Genomic DNA, 16,574 nt, shown 5'->3' on the forward strand with positions numbered 1-16,574 from the left:
GACCTTCTCCAAACTTAGATTCTTGCAAGGACATTGCCCCTTGTAGTTGGTGACGTTTCTTGGATTCTTTAAAGAAGCAAAATCAAAGTTTTCTAACTGAAAAATAAAAAATACTGAGCGATGCATAAAGATGCATGAAAAAGATGCATTAAATGTTCCACTTAAGTTATTTTAAAGGAAACTCTGGTATAACCATCACTTAGGTCAAAGCAGAGAATTTCCAGAAGCCCTGCTTGCCCTCCCCTATCAGAACCCTCTTCCTGCTGCCAAAAGCAACCCCCGTCCTGACTTTTATAGTCGTTACGTTGTTGGTTTCCTTTACAGTTTTCCACTTCAAAACCTAAACAATATAGTCGTCTCTCCTTTTGAAGGAGCTGTAAGTTAACGGTTGTGTCTGACCTCTCTCACTCAGCCCCTGTGTCTCAGCTTCTAGTCCATGTCCTTTGGTGCCTTGTCCTCCACTGAAGGACTCCATCCCACTGTTGATGGCATCAGGGTCATTTCCAGTTTGCAGGCATTACAACTGTGCTGCACCCCTGAGCACATCTCCTGGGCCTGTGGGCACATGCTTCTTGGGGTACAAGGCAGGGTGGGCTGCTGGTGCAGCTTTGTCAGACAACACCGAATTGCTTTCCAAAGTCACAGCTGCCAGAAGTGCACATGGGGTTCTGTCTTTGCGCATCCTCCCTCGCACGGGTCCACCAGCCTCTTAGTAGAGCCATTTTAGTGAGGACGTAATGGTATCTTGTTATAATGTTGGTTTCTATTGTCCTGATTACTGAGGAGGTTGAATAGCTTTTACTTCATCATTGGCTATTAGGAGTTTCTCTTTGGTAAAAGATCTGCTCAAAATTTTTACCCTTTTTTTTTTTTTTTTTTGCGGTACACGGGCCTCTCACTGTTGTGGCCTCTCCCGTTGCGGAGCACAGGCTCCGGATGCGCAGGCTCAGCAGCCATGGCTCACAGGCCCAGCCGCTCCGCGGCGTGTGAGATCTTCCCAGACCAGGGCACGAACCCGTGTCCCCTGCATCGACAGGTAGACTCTCAACCACTGCGCCACCAGGGAAGCCCTTTACCCATTTTTATATTGAGTTTTTTGTCTACCGCTTTCTGATTTTTAGGACATCTTGATATATTCTGGTTACAAGCCAGTTACATATACCTTTGCCCTCTCTGTTTTACCTTTTTATTCTCCTAATGGGGTCTTTTGACCAACAGAAGTTCTTAACTTTTAATGTAGTGCACAATTTATCAATCTTTTTCTTTATGGTTAGTGCTTTTTGCATCTTGTTTAAGAAAGCTTTCCTTACTTCAAGCTCATGAAATACTCTCATGTGTTATGTTTGAAGCTATTTTCATTAGCCTTCACACTTAGGTTTATAAACCTGCAACTGATTTTTTCTTTTTATGTAATTTTTTATTGAGAAAGAAATTACACACAATTAATAGTGCAAATCTTTTAAAATTTATTGTGATAAAGTACACTTCACATAAAATTTATCATTGTAACCATTTGTAACTACACAGTTCAGTGGTATTAAGTACATTCATGTTGTGCAGCCATCACCACCATCCGTCTCCATAAATGTTTTCATCTTGTAAAACTAAAACTCTATACCTGTTAAACAATGACTCCCCATTCTCCCCCCCATACCCCCACAGCTTCTGGTAAGCACCACTCTTCTTTCTGTCTCTATGATTCTGACTACTCTAAGTGCTTCATATAAGTGGAATCAGACAGTATTTTTCTTTTTGTGACCAGCACATTTCACTTAGCATAGTGTCCTCAAGGTTCATCCATGTTGTAGCATACTGCAGAATTTCCTTCCCTCTTGAGGCTGAATAATACTCCATTGTAGGGACTTCCCTGGTGGTCCAGTGGTAAAGGATCCGCCCTCCAATGCAGGGGACGCGAGTTCAATCCCTGGTCAGAGAACTAAGATCCCACATGCCACGGGGCAACTAAGCCTGCGCGCCACAACTACTGAGCTCGCGCGCCTCAATGAGAGAGCCTGCATGCTGCAAACTACAGAGCCCACGGGCTCTGGAACCCGAGCCACAACTAAAGAGAGAAAAACCCCATGCCACGGCTAGAGAGAAGCCCGTGCGCTGCAGCGAAGATCCCGTGTGCCGCAACGAAGACCCGATGCAGCCAAATAAATAAATATTAAAAAAAATACTCCATTGTATGTATATACCACATTTTGATTATCTGTTCATCTGTTGATGGATGAAACCTAGGTTGCTTCCGTATTTTAGCTATTGTGAATATGGGCTATGAAAATGGGTATACAAATATCTCTTTGATATCCTGCTTTCAGTTCTTTTGAGCATATAACCTGAAGTGAATTGCTAAATCTTGTGGTAATTCTGTTTTTAATTCTTTGAGGAACTACCATACTTTTTCCACAGCCCCTGTACCATTTTACATTCCCACCAACAGTGCACAAGGGTTCCAATTTTTTCTATATCCTTGCTAACACTTACTGTTTTCTGTTTTCTGATAGTAGCCATCCTAATGTGTATGAGGTGGTATCTCATTGTAGTTTCGATTTGCATTTCACTAATGATTAGTGACGCTGAGAATCTTTTAATGTGTTTATTGGCCATTTGTACGTCTTCTTTGGAAAAAATGTCTATTCAAGTCCTTTGCCCATTTTTGAATTGGGTTTTTTTTTCTTACTGTTGAGTTTTAATTCTCTCTTATTTTGAATATTAATCCCTTATGAAGATAATATGATTTCAAATATTTTCTCCCATGCTATGGGTTGCCTTTTTACTCTGTTGATACTGTCTTTTTTTTTTTTTTTTTTTTTTTTTTTTTTTTTTTAATTTTTTTATTAACAGTCTTTGTTTTTTGTGGGGTTTTTTTTTTGCGTTACACGGGCCTCTCACTGCTGTGGCCTCTCCCGTTGCGGAGCACAGGCTCCGGACGCGCAGACCCAGCGGCCATGGCTCGCGGGCCCAGCCGCTCCGCGGCATGTGGGATCCTCCCGGACCGGGGCACGAACCCGCTCCGCCTGCATCGGCAGGCGGACTCTCAACCACTGCGCCACCAGGGAAGCCCTGATACTGTCTTTTGATGCACAAAAATTTTTAATTTTCATAAAGTCTAATTTAAAATTTTTTTCTTTTATTACCTGTGCCTTTGGTGGTGTATCCAAGAGGTCATTGCCAAATCCACTGCTGTGAGGCATTTTTCCTCTCTTCTTCTAAGAGTTTTATTATTTTAGGTCTTACATTTAGGTCCTTGATCAATTTTGAGTTAATTTTTGTATATGGTGTTAGGTAAGGGTCCAGCTTCATTTTTCTGCATGTGGACATCCAGTTTTCCCAGCACCATTTATTGAAAAGACTGTCCTTTCTCCACTGAATGGTCTTGGCACCTTTATCAAAATCATTTGACTATATATGCAAGGGTTTATTTCTGGGCTCAGTATTTTATTCCCTTGGTCTGTATGTCTGTCTTAACGCCAATATCACACTATTTTTTATTACTGTAGTTTTGTAGTAAGTTTTGAAAGCAGGAAGTGTGGGTCCTGCAGTTTTGTTCTTCTTTTTCAAGATTGTTTTGGCTACTTGGTGTCCCTTAAGATTCCATATGAATTTTAGGATGGATGTTTTTATTTCTGAAAAAAAAATATCTTTAGGATTTTGATAGGGATAGCATTGAATCTGTAGGTCACTTTGACTAGTACTGACATCTTAATATATTGCCTTCCAATTCATGATCATGAGACTTGTTTCCATTTATTTATGTCTTTTTAAATTTCTTTCAGCAGTGTTTTGTAGTTTTCATCATATAAGTCTTTCACCTCCTCGGTTAAGTTAATTCCTAAGTATTTACTCTTTTTGATACTATTGTGAATGGAATTGTTTTTGTAATTTCCATTTCAGATTGTTCAAGTGTAGAAATGAAACTGATTTTTGTGTGTTGATGTTATATCCTGCTATTTTGCTGAGTTCAGAAAGTTCTAACGGTTTTTTTTTGTGGACTCTTTAGAGTTTTGTACATATAAAATCATGTCATCTGCAAACAGGGATAATTTTATTCCTTCCTTTCCAATTTGGATGCCTTTTATTTCTCTGTCTTACCTAATTGCTCTGGCTAGAACTTCCATACCATGTTGAATAGAAGTGGTGAAAGCAAACATCCTTGCCTTAGAGGAAACATTTTCAGTTTTTTATTACTGAGTATGATGCTTGCTGTGGGTTTTTTATTAATGACTTTTGCTATATGGAGGTAGTTTTGTTCCATTTCTAGTTTTTCTGAGTGTTTTTATCATAAAAGTGTGTTATATATTGTCAAATGCTTTTTCTGTGTCATTTGAGGTGATCAAGTGTTTTCCCCCATCCATTCTGTTGATATGGCATATTACATTGATTAATTTTCATATGTTGAACCATCCTTGCATTCCAGGAACAAATTCCACTTGGTCATGGTGTATAATCCTTTAAATATACTGCTAAATTCTGCTTGCTAGAATTTTATTGAGGAATTTTGCATCAGTGTTCATAAGGGATACTGATCGGTAGGTAGTCTTGTAGTGTGTTTGTCTGGCTTTGGTGTCATGGTAATGCTGGCCTTATAAAGTGAGTTGGGAAGTGTTTCCTTTTCAATTTTTTTGAAAAATTTTCAGAAGGATTGGACTAGTTCTTTCTTTAAATGTTTGCTGGAATTCACCAGTGAAGCCATTGCATCCAGGGCTTTTCTTTTTTGGGAGAGTTTTGATTACTGATTCAGTCTCCTTACTAGTTACAGGTCTATTCAGTTTTTCTGTTTCTCCATGATTTAGTCTTGGTAGGTTTTATGTTTCTACGAATTTGTCTATTTCATCTAGGTTATCCATTCTGCTGGTGTACAGTTGTTCATAGTTCTCTCTGATAATCCTTTTTATTTCTGTAAAATTGATAGTAATTTCTTTTTTTTTTTTTGGCCTCACCATGAGGCTTGTGGGGTTAGTTCCCTGACCAGGGATTGAACCCAGGCCCTTGGCAGTGAAAGTGCAGAGCCCTAAACACTGGACTGCCAGGAAATTCCCTGATAGTAATATTTTTCACTTAAATTTCTGAATTTTGTAATTTGAGCCTTTTCTTTTTTCCTTAGTCTAGCTAGCTAAAGGTTCGTCAATTTTGTTGATCTTTTCAAAGAACCAAATTTTGGTTTCATTGATTTTCTTTATTGTTTTTATATTCTCGATTTCATTTAACTCTGCTCTCATGTTTATTATTTCCTTCCTCTGCTATCTTTGGGTTTAGTCTGTTCTTTTTCTAGTTCCTTAAGTTGTGAAGTGAGGTTATTGAGTTCAGATTTTTCTTGTTTTTTAATATAAGGATTTATAGCTATAAATTTCCTCCTTAGCACTGCTTTTGCTGCATCCCATATGCAGGTATGTTGTGGTTTTGTTTTCATTCATCTCTAAGTAATTTCTAAATTTGCTTTTGATTTCTTCTTTGATCTTTTGGTTGTTTAAAAGTGTGTTGTTTGGGGCCTCCCTGGTGGCGCAGTGGTTGAGAGTCCGCCTGCCGATGCAGGGGATACGGGTTCGTGCCCCGGTCTGGGAGGATCCCATATGCCGCGGAGCGGCTGGGCCCGTGAGCCATGGCCTCTGGGCCTACGCGTCCGGAGCCTGTGCTCCGCAACGGGAGAGGCCACAACAGTGAGAGGCCCGCATACCGCAAAAAGAAAAAAAAAAAAAAAAAAAAGGTGTGTTGTTTAATTTATACAATTTTATGAATTTTTTAGTTTTCCTTTTGTTATTGATTTCTAACTTCAACTTGCTGTGGTCAGAGAAGATACTTTCTATGATATCTGTCTTTTAAAATCTCTTGAGACTTAATTAGTGGCCTAACATGTAGTCTATTTTGGAAAACATCCCATGTTCACTTGAGAAGAATATCCCATGCGCATGTTATTGTTGGGTAGAGTGTTATGTACATGTCTGTTAGCTCTAGTTGGTTTATCATTGTTTAAGTTCTTATTTCCTTACTTACCTTCTGTTTGGTTGTTCTATCCATTATCATGAGTGAGGTATTCAAGTCCCCAACTATTATTGTAGAACTATCCATTTCTCCCTTCAATTCTGTTAGTTTTTCTTCATATATTTTAATGGTCTGTCATTAGGTATGTAAATGCTTATATTATATCTTCTTGCTGTATTGAAAATATAATGTCATCCTTTGTCTCTTGTAACCAGTTGTAACCAGTTGTAACCAGTTACAAGAAATTACTATTTCTATTAGAGAAATCTATATTCTTTTTTTTTTTTAATTTAGTTATTTAGGGCTGTGTTGGTCTTCATTTCTGTGCGAGGGCTTTCTCTAGTTGTGGCAAGTGGGGGCCACTCTTCATCGCGGTGCGTGGGCCTCTCACTATCGCGGCCTCTCCCGTTGCAGAGCACAGGCTCCAGACGCGCAGGCTCAGTAGTTGTGGCTCACGGGCCTAGCCGCTCTGCGGCATGTGGGATCTTCCCAGACCAGGGCTCGAACCCGTGTCCCCTGCACTAGCAGGCAGACTCTCAACCACTGCGCCACCAGGGAAGCCCTGTAACCAGTTTTTATTTAAGTTCTATTTTGTCTGATATTAATACAGCCATCCCTGCTCTGTTTTCATTAATATTTGAATGGAATATCTTTTTCCATCCTTTCAATTTCAACCTGTTTGTCTCTTTGAATTTAAAGTGAGTCTCTTGCAGACAGCATATAGTTGGACCATGTTTTTTTATCCATTCTGCCAATCTCTGTCTTTCAATTGGAGAGTTAATCCATTTTTATTTAATTAATTACTGATAAGGAAGGACTTCTATCATTTTGCTATTTGTTTTCTATATGCCTTATAGTTTTTTTGTCCTTCATTTCCTGCATTACTGTCTTCCTTTGTGTTTAGTTGATTTCTTGTAGAAATGTTTAAATTCCTTTCTCATTTCCTTTTGTATATATTCTATAGCTTTTTTCTTTGTGGTTACCATGGGGATGACATCTAACATCCTAAAGTTATAACACTCTAATTTGAATTTATATGAGCTTAACTTCAATGACATACAAAAACTGTGCTCTTTTACAGCTCTGTCCCCCCACTTCCAGTTATTGATGTCGCAAAATTACATCTTTATACATTGTGGGTCCCAAAATATAAACTAATAATTTTTTAAAATTATGTAGAAAGGAAGATTTGGAGTCACAAACTAAAGTTATAGTACTACTAGCTTTTATACTCATAATTGTTTTTTTCTTAAATCATATAGAAAACAAAAAGTACAATTACAAATTGTTATAATACTGGCTTTTATAATTCACATATTTACCTTTATTGAGATCATTATTTCTTCATTTGGCTTTAGGTTACTGTATAGTGTCCTTTCATTTCACCTTGCAGGATTTCTTTGAGCATTTCTTCCAGGGCAGGTATAGTGTTCACATCTCCCTCAGCTTTTGTTTATCTGGGGATATCTTAATTTCTCTCTCACTCTTGGAGGACAGTTTTGCCAGATAAAGATTTTTGGTTCACAGTTTTTTCTTTTAGCACTTTGAATATATTAACCTACTGTCTTCTGGCCTCCAATGTCTCTGATGAGAAATCTGCAGATAATCTTATTGAGGATCCCTTGTATGTGATGACACTTTTCTCTTGTTGCTTTCAATATTCTCTTTTGTCATTGTCTTTTGAAAGTTTGATTATATTATGTCTTCATGTTCATCTCTTTGAGTTCATCTTACTTGAAGTTTTTGAGCTTCTTGGATGTTTGTATTTATGTATTTCATCAAATTTGAGGAGTTTTCATCTTCAGTTTTCTAAAGATTCTACCAGAAAACTACTAGAGCTAATCAATGGATTTTGTAAAGTAGCAGGATACAAAATTAATGCACAGAAATCTCTTGCATTCCTATACACTAATGATGAAAATTCTGAAAGAGAAATTAAGGAAATACTCCCATTTACCATTGCAACAAAAATAATAAAATACCTAGGAATAAACCTACCTAAGGAGACAAAAGACCTGTATGCAGAAAATTATAAGACACTGATGAAAGAAATCAAAGATGACACAAACAGATGGAGAGATATACTATGTTCTTGGATTGGAAGAATCAACATTGTGAAAATGACTGTACTACCCAAAGCAATCTACAGATTCAATGCAATCCCTATCAAACTACCAAGGGCATTTTTCACAGAACTGGAACAAAAAATTTTACAATTTGTATGGAAACACAAAAGACCCTGAATAGCCAAAGCAATCTTCAGAAAGAAAAACGGAGCTGGAAGAATCAGGCTCCCTGACTTCAGACTATAGTACAAAGCTACAGTAATCAAGACAGTATGGTACTAGCACAAAAACAGAAATATAGGTCAATGGAACAGGACAGAAAGCCCAGAGGTAAACCCACGCACATTTGGTCACCTTATCTTTGACAAAGGAGGCAAGAATATACAATGGGGAAAAGACAGCTTCCTTAATAAGTGGTGCTGGGAAAACGGGACAACTACATGTAAAAGAATGAAATTAGAACACTCCCTAACACCATACACAAAAATAAATTCAAAATGGATTAAGGCCAGACACTATAAAAGCCTTAGAAGAAAACATAGACAGAACACTCTATGACATAAATCACAGCAAGAAATAGATAGCTAGTGGGAAGGAGCTGCATAGCACAGGGAGGTCAGCTTGGTGCTTTGTGACCACCTAGAAGGGAGGGTGGGAGGGAGGCTCAAGAGGGAGGGCACTTCCCTGGTGGTGCAGTAGTAAAGAATCTGCCTGCCAATGCAGGGGACACGGGTTCAAGCCCTGGTATGGGAAGATCCCACATGCCACAGAGCAACTAAGCCCATGCACCGCAACTACTGAGTCTGCGCTTTAGAGCCCATGAGCCACAACTACTGAAGCCTGTGTGCCTAGAGTCCGTGCTCCACAACAAGAGAAGCCACCGTGATTAAAAGCCTGTTCACTGCAACAAAGAGTAGCCCCCACTCGCACAACTAGAGAAAGCCTGCACACAGCAACAAAGACCCCACACAGCCAAAAATAAATAAACAAACAAATAAATTTATTTAAAAAAGAGGGAGGGCTTGGGGGACATATGGATACATACAGCTGATTCACTTTATTATACAGCAGAAACTAACAGAACATTGTAAAACAGTTATACTCCAATAAAGATGTAAAAAAATTTTTGAGGGGTTTTCAGCTATTATATCTTCAAATAGTCTTGCTATCCTTTTCTTTCTCTTCTCCTTCTGGGGCTCCCACAGTGTGTATATTGGTCTGCTTGATGGTGTCCCACAGGACCCTTAAGCTCTGTTCACTTTTCTTCAATATTTTTTTCTTTCTGCTCCTCAGCCTCAATAATTTTCATTATTATCTCTTCAAGTTCACTGATTCTTTCTTCTGCCTGCTCAAATCTGCCTTTGAACCCTCAAGTGACTTTTTAACTTCAATTATCATACTTTTCAGCTCCAAAAATTTCTTTTTTAGTTTCTTTTTACATTTTCTGTCTATTAATATTTCTATTTTGTCCACACATTGTTTTCTTGACTTTCTTCACACCTTTCTTTAGTTCTTTGAGCATCTTTAAGTTGGCTGTTTTAAAAGTGTCTGGTATATATCTGCCATTAGGTCTTTTTTTTCAGTGATAGTTTCTGTTGGTTTTTTTTCCTTTGAATATACCATGTTTTCCTGTTTCTGTTTGTCTTGTGATATTTTTGTTGAACATTGGGCATTTGGATCTAATAATGTGGTAACTCTGGAAATCTTTCCCACAGTTTGCTCTTTCTGTGTGTTATTGTTTCTGTTTATTGTTTTGGGTTTTTTTATTTGCTGTGGGTTGTCTCTGTGTTGAGGATCAACCTAAAGTATAAACCTAAGGTCTTCACAGTTCTTTTCCGAGCCTTTTCCTTGGCATGTGCAGTCACTTTCTAATTTTCCCCATGTATGTGAAGTTATTTTTGAATGTCCTTGTCTTTAATATCTGGCTTCAAAGGAGAAAAAGCAAAAAATGCAGAGGGGTTAAAAAGGGCACTGGCCCTTTAAGTCCCCTGGAAGTCAATTCAGCTGGAGGGGGAGGGTCTTGCAATAATGGGGGAAGTGCAACAACAATGGCCTGTTCATCTGCACCTCTGTGATCAGAAGCAGCAATCAGTGATCAGAGCAGAGGCCCCCAATATCTGTACAGGTTTTTTTTTTGCCCCACCGTTTCCTGCAAGCTGTGGTCAGGCTGCTCCAGAAACAGGTGCATGGCCTCCTGGCCTCGGGCCTCCTGTCTGGGGGAGGTGGGGTGGGTAGCTTCTATGGTACTAAGAGCTGAAATTGACCAAAATGAACTGCAGTTTACCATCCAAGGCTGCCCCTGGAAGCCATCAGCAGACTCCAGAGTTCCCAGATGGTTACATCAGAGGGTTCTTCCCCTGCAGTTGTTGTCCAGGTGGGAGATGGAGTCTCACCTCACAGGTGCCTCCTACTCTGCCATCTTCCCTGAATCTGCTTGGTACAAATCTTAAGTGTACAGCTTGACGTATTTTTATATATGTACACATCCATTTAACCTCCACCCAGATCAAGGTATAGAATATTTCCAGCACCCGGAAGTCTCCTTCCTGTCCCCTCCCAGTCTGTACCCCCAGAGACAGCCATTCATCTGACCCTGTCCTTGGTGATTCTGAGCTTCATGTAAACCACACAGCATGGGCTCTTTGGTTCTGGCTCCTTTTGCTCACATTCTATCTGTGGGATTCACCAATTTGGTTGAATGTAGCAGAAGTGCATGCCAATAAAAATTGCTTGTAGCACCTACTGTAAAAAGGTGCCATAATGCCCTTACACCCTCTCCCATTGTTGAGCACTGTGATCGCAGTGGCTGCGACTATTCATGTGGTATAACTATAACCTGTGGTGGATAAGAGAGCTCTTGTCTCTTGGTTTTTTCTATCCAGAAGTGGAATTGCTGGGTTACAGGGTATGCGTATATTTACCGATAGTAGGTACTTCCAAATAGCTCTTCGAATTGGTTATAACATTTTCTAGTCCCATTTGCTACATCCTCACCAGCACAGTACTGTCAGTCTTTTTCACTTTAGCTATCCTGGTGGGTCTGTAGTCGCATTTCATTATGGATTTAATTTGCATTTCCCTGATAAGTAATAATAGTGAGCACCTTTTCATATGCTTGATGGTATTTTGGATATATTCTTTTTGTGATCCAATTTTTCAAAGAATTTGCATATTTAAAAGTTTGTGTCAGCTTTTTCTTATTTACTTATAGGAATTGTTTATATATTCTGTATGTGGGTCCTTTGTAAGATATATTGAAAGTACTTTCTCCCAGTCCAGGGTGTGACAAACAGTGGTCTATAGGCCAAATCCATCCTGTGGCCTGTTTTCATATGGCCTGAAATTAAGAATGGTTGTTACAATTTTTTTTTTTTTTTCTTTTTGCGGTATGCGGGCCTCTCACTGTTGTGGCCTCTCCCGTTGCGGAGCACAGGCTCCGGATGTGCAGGCCCAGCGGCCATGGCTCACGGGCCCAGCCGCTCCGCGGCATATGGGATCCTCCCAGACCGGGGCACGAACCCGTATCCCCTGCATCGGCAGGTGGACTCTCAACCACTGCGCCACCAGGGAGGCCCCGGTTGTTACAATTTTTAAAAAACAAACAAAAGTAGAGAAGAATATGTGACAGAGACCATATGTGACCCATAGAGTCTAAAGTATTTACTGTCTGGCCCAGTCTTTGTCTACAGCTTGTCTTTTTACTCTCTCAATAGCTATGTCCTTTGATGAACAGAATTTCTTCATTTTCATGAAGTCCAATGAACCATTTCTTAAATGTTTGAGAATTTTTGTGTGCTAAGTACTCTTTTTCTTCCCTCTAGTAAAGATATTCTCCTGTGTTTTCTTGTATAAGCTGTATTATTTTAAGCCTATTCTCCACTTCAAATTAATTTTTCTGCATGGTATAAAGTACAGTTAAGATTTTTCCCAGATGGATTTCCATTCATTTAAGCACAATTTATTAAAAGTGCCACTGTTTCCTGCACTAAGAATTACAGTAGTGTCTTTGTCATAAATCAGGTCACTGTGTATGTGTGGGTTTTTTTCTGGACTCTTTTCTGTGTTTTGGTTTTGTGTGTCTGTCCCTGTGCTAATACTCCCCTGGCTTAGTTACTGTAGGCTTATAATATGTCTTGATATCCTACAGTCTTCCATCTTTGTTCTTCCACATGGTATTTATCAATCCAGGTTCTTTACATTTCCATATAAAATTCTCTGATTTACTTTTTAAAAACCAGCTGGGATTTTGATTGTACTTTCAATGCATGTGATAAAGGACTCATATGCAGACTATATGAGAACTCCTGTCAATAAGAAAAAGCCACTTAACACATTTTAAAAATATTTTATTTATTTGGTTGTGCCAGGTCTTAGTTGTGGCAGGTGGGCTCCTTAGTTGCAGCATGCGAATTCTTAGTTGCAGCATGTGGGATCTAGTTCCCTGACCAGGGATCAAACCCATGCACCCTGCATTGGGAGTGCGGAGTCTTAGCCACCGGACCACCAGGGAAGTCCCCATTATCTGTCTTTTCTTTTCATCATTTGTTCCTTTGACGATAGAAGTCTGGCATACCTTAACTGAGGCCGTTGTCTCTGGGTTCTTCTTTTTGCCTAGTGCTAGTTTTTTGTATTATACTTGTCCTGCTCCTATTTGTAAACATCTTTCAGTATTTCAGCCGAAAGGCAGTTCTTGTCTGATAAAGGTAGAGTGCAGATGATGTTTCCTCAGAGTTGGTTGATTCAGACTCTGCTCTCTCTTTTCTTTTATAATAATTTTTTTAAATATATAAATCTATATTTATTTTTGGCTGCACTGGGTCTTCGTTGCTGCATGCGAGCTTTCTCTAGTTGCAGCGAGCAGGGGCTACTCTTTGTTGTGGTGCACGGGCTTCTCATTACGGTGGCTTCTCTTGTTTTGGAGCACGGGTTCTAGGTGCGTGGGCTTCAGTAGTTGTGGCTTGTGGGCTCAGTAGTTGTTCATGGGCCTAGCCGCTCCGCGGCATGTGGGATCTTCCCGGACTGGGGCACGAACCCGTGTCCCCTGCATCGGCAGGCAGACTCTCAACCACTGCGCCACCAGGAAGGCCCTGGCAGGTGGATTCGTAACCACTGCGCCACCAGGGAAGTCCCTATAATAAATTTTTTAAAGTCCTGGTCATGTTCTACTTTTCTTCTGACCAAAATGGTGAGAGGGTGAGGGGTTCATAAATTCAGCATGTCCTACTGCTCTGCTCAGCACCGTATTTATCAGCTGTTTCATAAGGTACCTTTGTCTTTTCCCACCTGGGCCTTCCATGCCGCCCACCCCTCGCCCTGGGCTGTGCCCCAGTTTGTGTGGTTGTTCAGAGAGTTGTTGCTTGTTTCCACTGCAGCTGCTCCTCTTTTGGGAGGGAATGTCCTACATCATGATCACTGTGGTCACCATGCAGTTTGGTCCTAGCTCTTCTGCCTTGGGATACTTTGGAAGTTTTGAGGTTTATGGTTTGATGCTGGATCCGTTTACTTGTCATAATGTTGCTGGAGAATTCCTTCTTCTTTCCCTCCTCCTTCATTTTGGTGTGTTATTTACTATTTTTACTTCTTTAAGTTTGTTTCCTTGTGTCCACTGCACTTAAGAGAGTGATTCTGAGCCTGAGTATTGCATCATGAGTCAAAATATGTATTTTGTAATGTCGATTTTGGTAAATTTTAGATTATTTTTTATTCTTACAAGATCTCATGTTGAGAAAAATAATCTTAAGTTGTGAAAAATATTAATAAGATTGTGTCTGTCACATTCATAGTCTCGTCTCAAGGAACTGGAACAAGAAGCCCATTTTGTTGCAGGAGAACAGTTTCTTATAAATAGCAGTAACCAGCTTCAAGAGGTAAAGCTAAATTTCAGTTCTTTTATAAATATACTTGCCATTCAGGGGTTAAAGGGAGATTTATTCTGATTTTATAAACATTATTTTATGTGATCATCGAAAATTATGTAACTTGTTCATGTCTCTCACACTGAGATTCATCACTTCAAAGGCTTCACATCTAAGAAAAGTACTGAATCAGAATCTAAGCATTTTGTCACACCTAGCCAGGTGTGTCCCCTCTGGCTGGTTGCTTTAACTCTGTTATAGTGATGTTCAGGTCCTCTCAAATCTGGGACCTGCTCATCATGTGAAATGGCTTTTGTTGCAGATCCTGTTTGGCAAACTGCAGCTGCACCTGCTGCGTCCACAGGAGACTCTTCCCAAAACTGGGCTCCGGAGACACCTGTCCACATCAGAAGCCGTGGTAAGGGTCGACAAGTGTCCCCTCACCCTCCAAGACAATAGCACCTCCCACCACGTGCGAGTCCCTTGCAGAGCCCCGTGCTCCTTGTGGTGGCACAAGCCGGCAGCAACCGCCACGGAGCATTTCCGTTCCATCACTTCTTTTCTGCGGCAGGAGAGGTCCCCCACCCCAAGGTTGCCCTTCAGTTATGAAGGAAGGACAAAGAGGCTTATGGTACAGTTTTCCAGAGGCAATAAATTGCCTTGATTTCCTGCAGAGGATAATTTGATAGAATTTTGTTCTGGAAACCAAATTCTTGACAACGGAGTCATGACTTCTTTGTTTCATGCCCTCATAAGAGACTGGAAATGGGAAAAGTCATCAGTCTTCTCCTTTCCCCAAGTTTGTTTTAGAAAAATTTAGCTGCCCTTCCCTTGAGAGGAATGCATTTTTTAAAAGACAGGGAGTAGTGAGATGCTGCTTTAACCAAATGGCAGAGTGTGAATAGATATTCAGAACCCCGTGAGTATAATGATACCGCTGGAAGCCTGCAGCGAGGAGCTTGGCCAGTGGGCGAGAGAACACGTGTTGCTCTGGTGAGGGCCGGCTGTGGAGGCTCCAGCTCATCCTTTCTGTGCCTTGTTCAGCGTTGGATTTTGCAGCCAAGGAAAGCTTTCCTCCAGACTCTTCTGTGCACATCGCCCTTCCAGTCCTGCACTTCCTGCTCGTCTCAGCCCTGGCGGGGCACCACGCTTGCCAACTGTCCCCACACCTGGCCCTCAGGGGGCCCAGGCATCAGTCACCGAGTGAACGCCCACCCCTGGGGAGTACTGCTCCCTGAGAGGGACTCGCATCTTCCCTCTTCCCCAAGTCTTCCCCACCTTGGTCAGTGTCCTCCTCCTGGTCCTTGGGAGCCAGCAGTGAGCTTACCCCTGCTGGTGACTCATCACATCCAGGCAGAATGATCTTTTAAAAGTGTTAGAAAAATCTTGTTGATCCCCTGCCTTCAACTTCAATGGCTTTCTTTTTTTCTTTTTTTTGTTTGGCTGTGTTGGGTCTTCGTTGCCGTGTATGGGCTTTCTGTAGTTGGGGCGAGCGGGGGCTACTCTTGGTTGCAGTGTGTGGGCTTCTCATTGCGGTGGCTTCTCTTGTCGTGGAGCGTGAGCTCGAGGCTCGCGGGCTTCAGTAGTTGTGGCACGTGGGCTCAGTAGTTGTGGCTCGCGGGCTCTAGAGTGCAGGCTCAGTAGTTGTGGCGCACGGGCTTTGTTGCTCCGTGGCATGTGAGATCTTCCTGGACCAGGGCTTGAACCCATGTCCCCTGCATTGTCAGGCAGATTCCCAACCACTGTGCCACCAGGGAAGTCCCCCAGTGGCTTTCCATGCTACTTAGAATAACATCCAAGCTCTTGAGTGTGCCTCCCCCAGGCTCTGGGTCTGGACTTGGCCCTTCTTTGACCTCCCTCACTCCTCACTCCCAGCACCCCACTGAGCACACTTCTCACAGGCTCCTTCCTCGGTCTGAAAACTCTTCCCACAGAGTATGCTCAGCTGGCTTCTGATTGTCAGCTTAAGTATTGCTTCCAGAAAGGCCTCCTCTGGTCTCAGGTGACAGTAAGACCCCCAGCCACAACCTATTCCTTCACCTCGATTTGTTTTCTGCACACAACTTGCCAAAATGCTGGAGAGGGCGTGGAGAAAAGGGACCCCTCCTACACTGCTGGTGGGAAGGTAAGTTGGTACAGCCACTGTGGAGAACAGTATGGAGGGTCCTTTAAAAACTATAAAGAGAACTACCGTATGATCCAGCAATCCCACTCCTGGGCATCTATCCAGAGGAAACCATGGTTAGAAAAGGTGCATGCATCCCAGTGCTCATAGCAGCACTGTTTACAATAGGCAGGACATGAAATCAACCTAAAAGTCCATCAACAGAGGAATGGATAAAGAAGCTGTGGTACATATATACAATGGAATATTACTCACCCATAAAAAAGAGTGAAATAATGCCATTTGCAGCAACATGGATAGACCTAGAGACTATCATAATAAGTGAAGTAAGTCAGACAGAAAGGTATATATCACATGATATCACTCATATGTGGAATCTAATTTTTTAAAAATGATTTAAATGAACTTAATTTACAAAACAGAAACAGACTTACAGATATTGAAAACAAACTTATGATTACGTGGCGGGGAGGGATAAATCAGGAGCTTGGGATGAACATACACACACTACTATATATAAGATAGAAAACCAACAAGGACCTACTG

The 16,574-nt window shown here is 41.1% G+C and overlaps 1 protein-coding gene across 1 annotated transcript in view; it reads left to right on the plus strand.

Annotated features, from left to right (window-relative positions):
• The window catches only part of POLN (DNA polymerase nu), a 185,782-nt gene that overhangs the window by 54,707 nt on the left and 114,501 nt on the right, over positions 1 to 16,574 (plus strand). Inside the window, exons 12-13 of the mRNA XM_081254005.1 lie at positions 13,832 to 13,915; positions 14,226 to 14,321. Coding sequence (XP_081110131.1) covers positions 13,832 to 13,915; positions 14,226 to 14,321 — 180 coding nt within the window. The remainder of the gene's footprint in view (positions 1 to 13,831; positions 13,916 to 14,225; positions 14,322 to 16,574) is intronic.

This window comes from Mesoplodon bidens, assembly GCF_964165515.1.
Source record: "Mesoplodon bidens genome assembly, chromosome: 1".
Lineage (NCBI taxonomy): Eukaryota > Metazoa > Chordata > Mammalia > Artiodactyla > Ziphiidae > Mesoplodon > Mesoplodon bidens.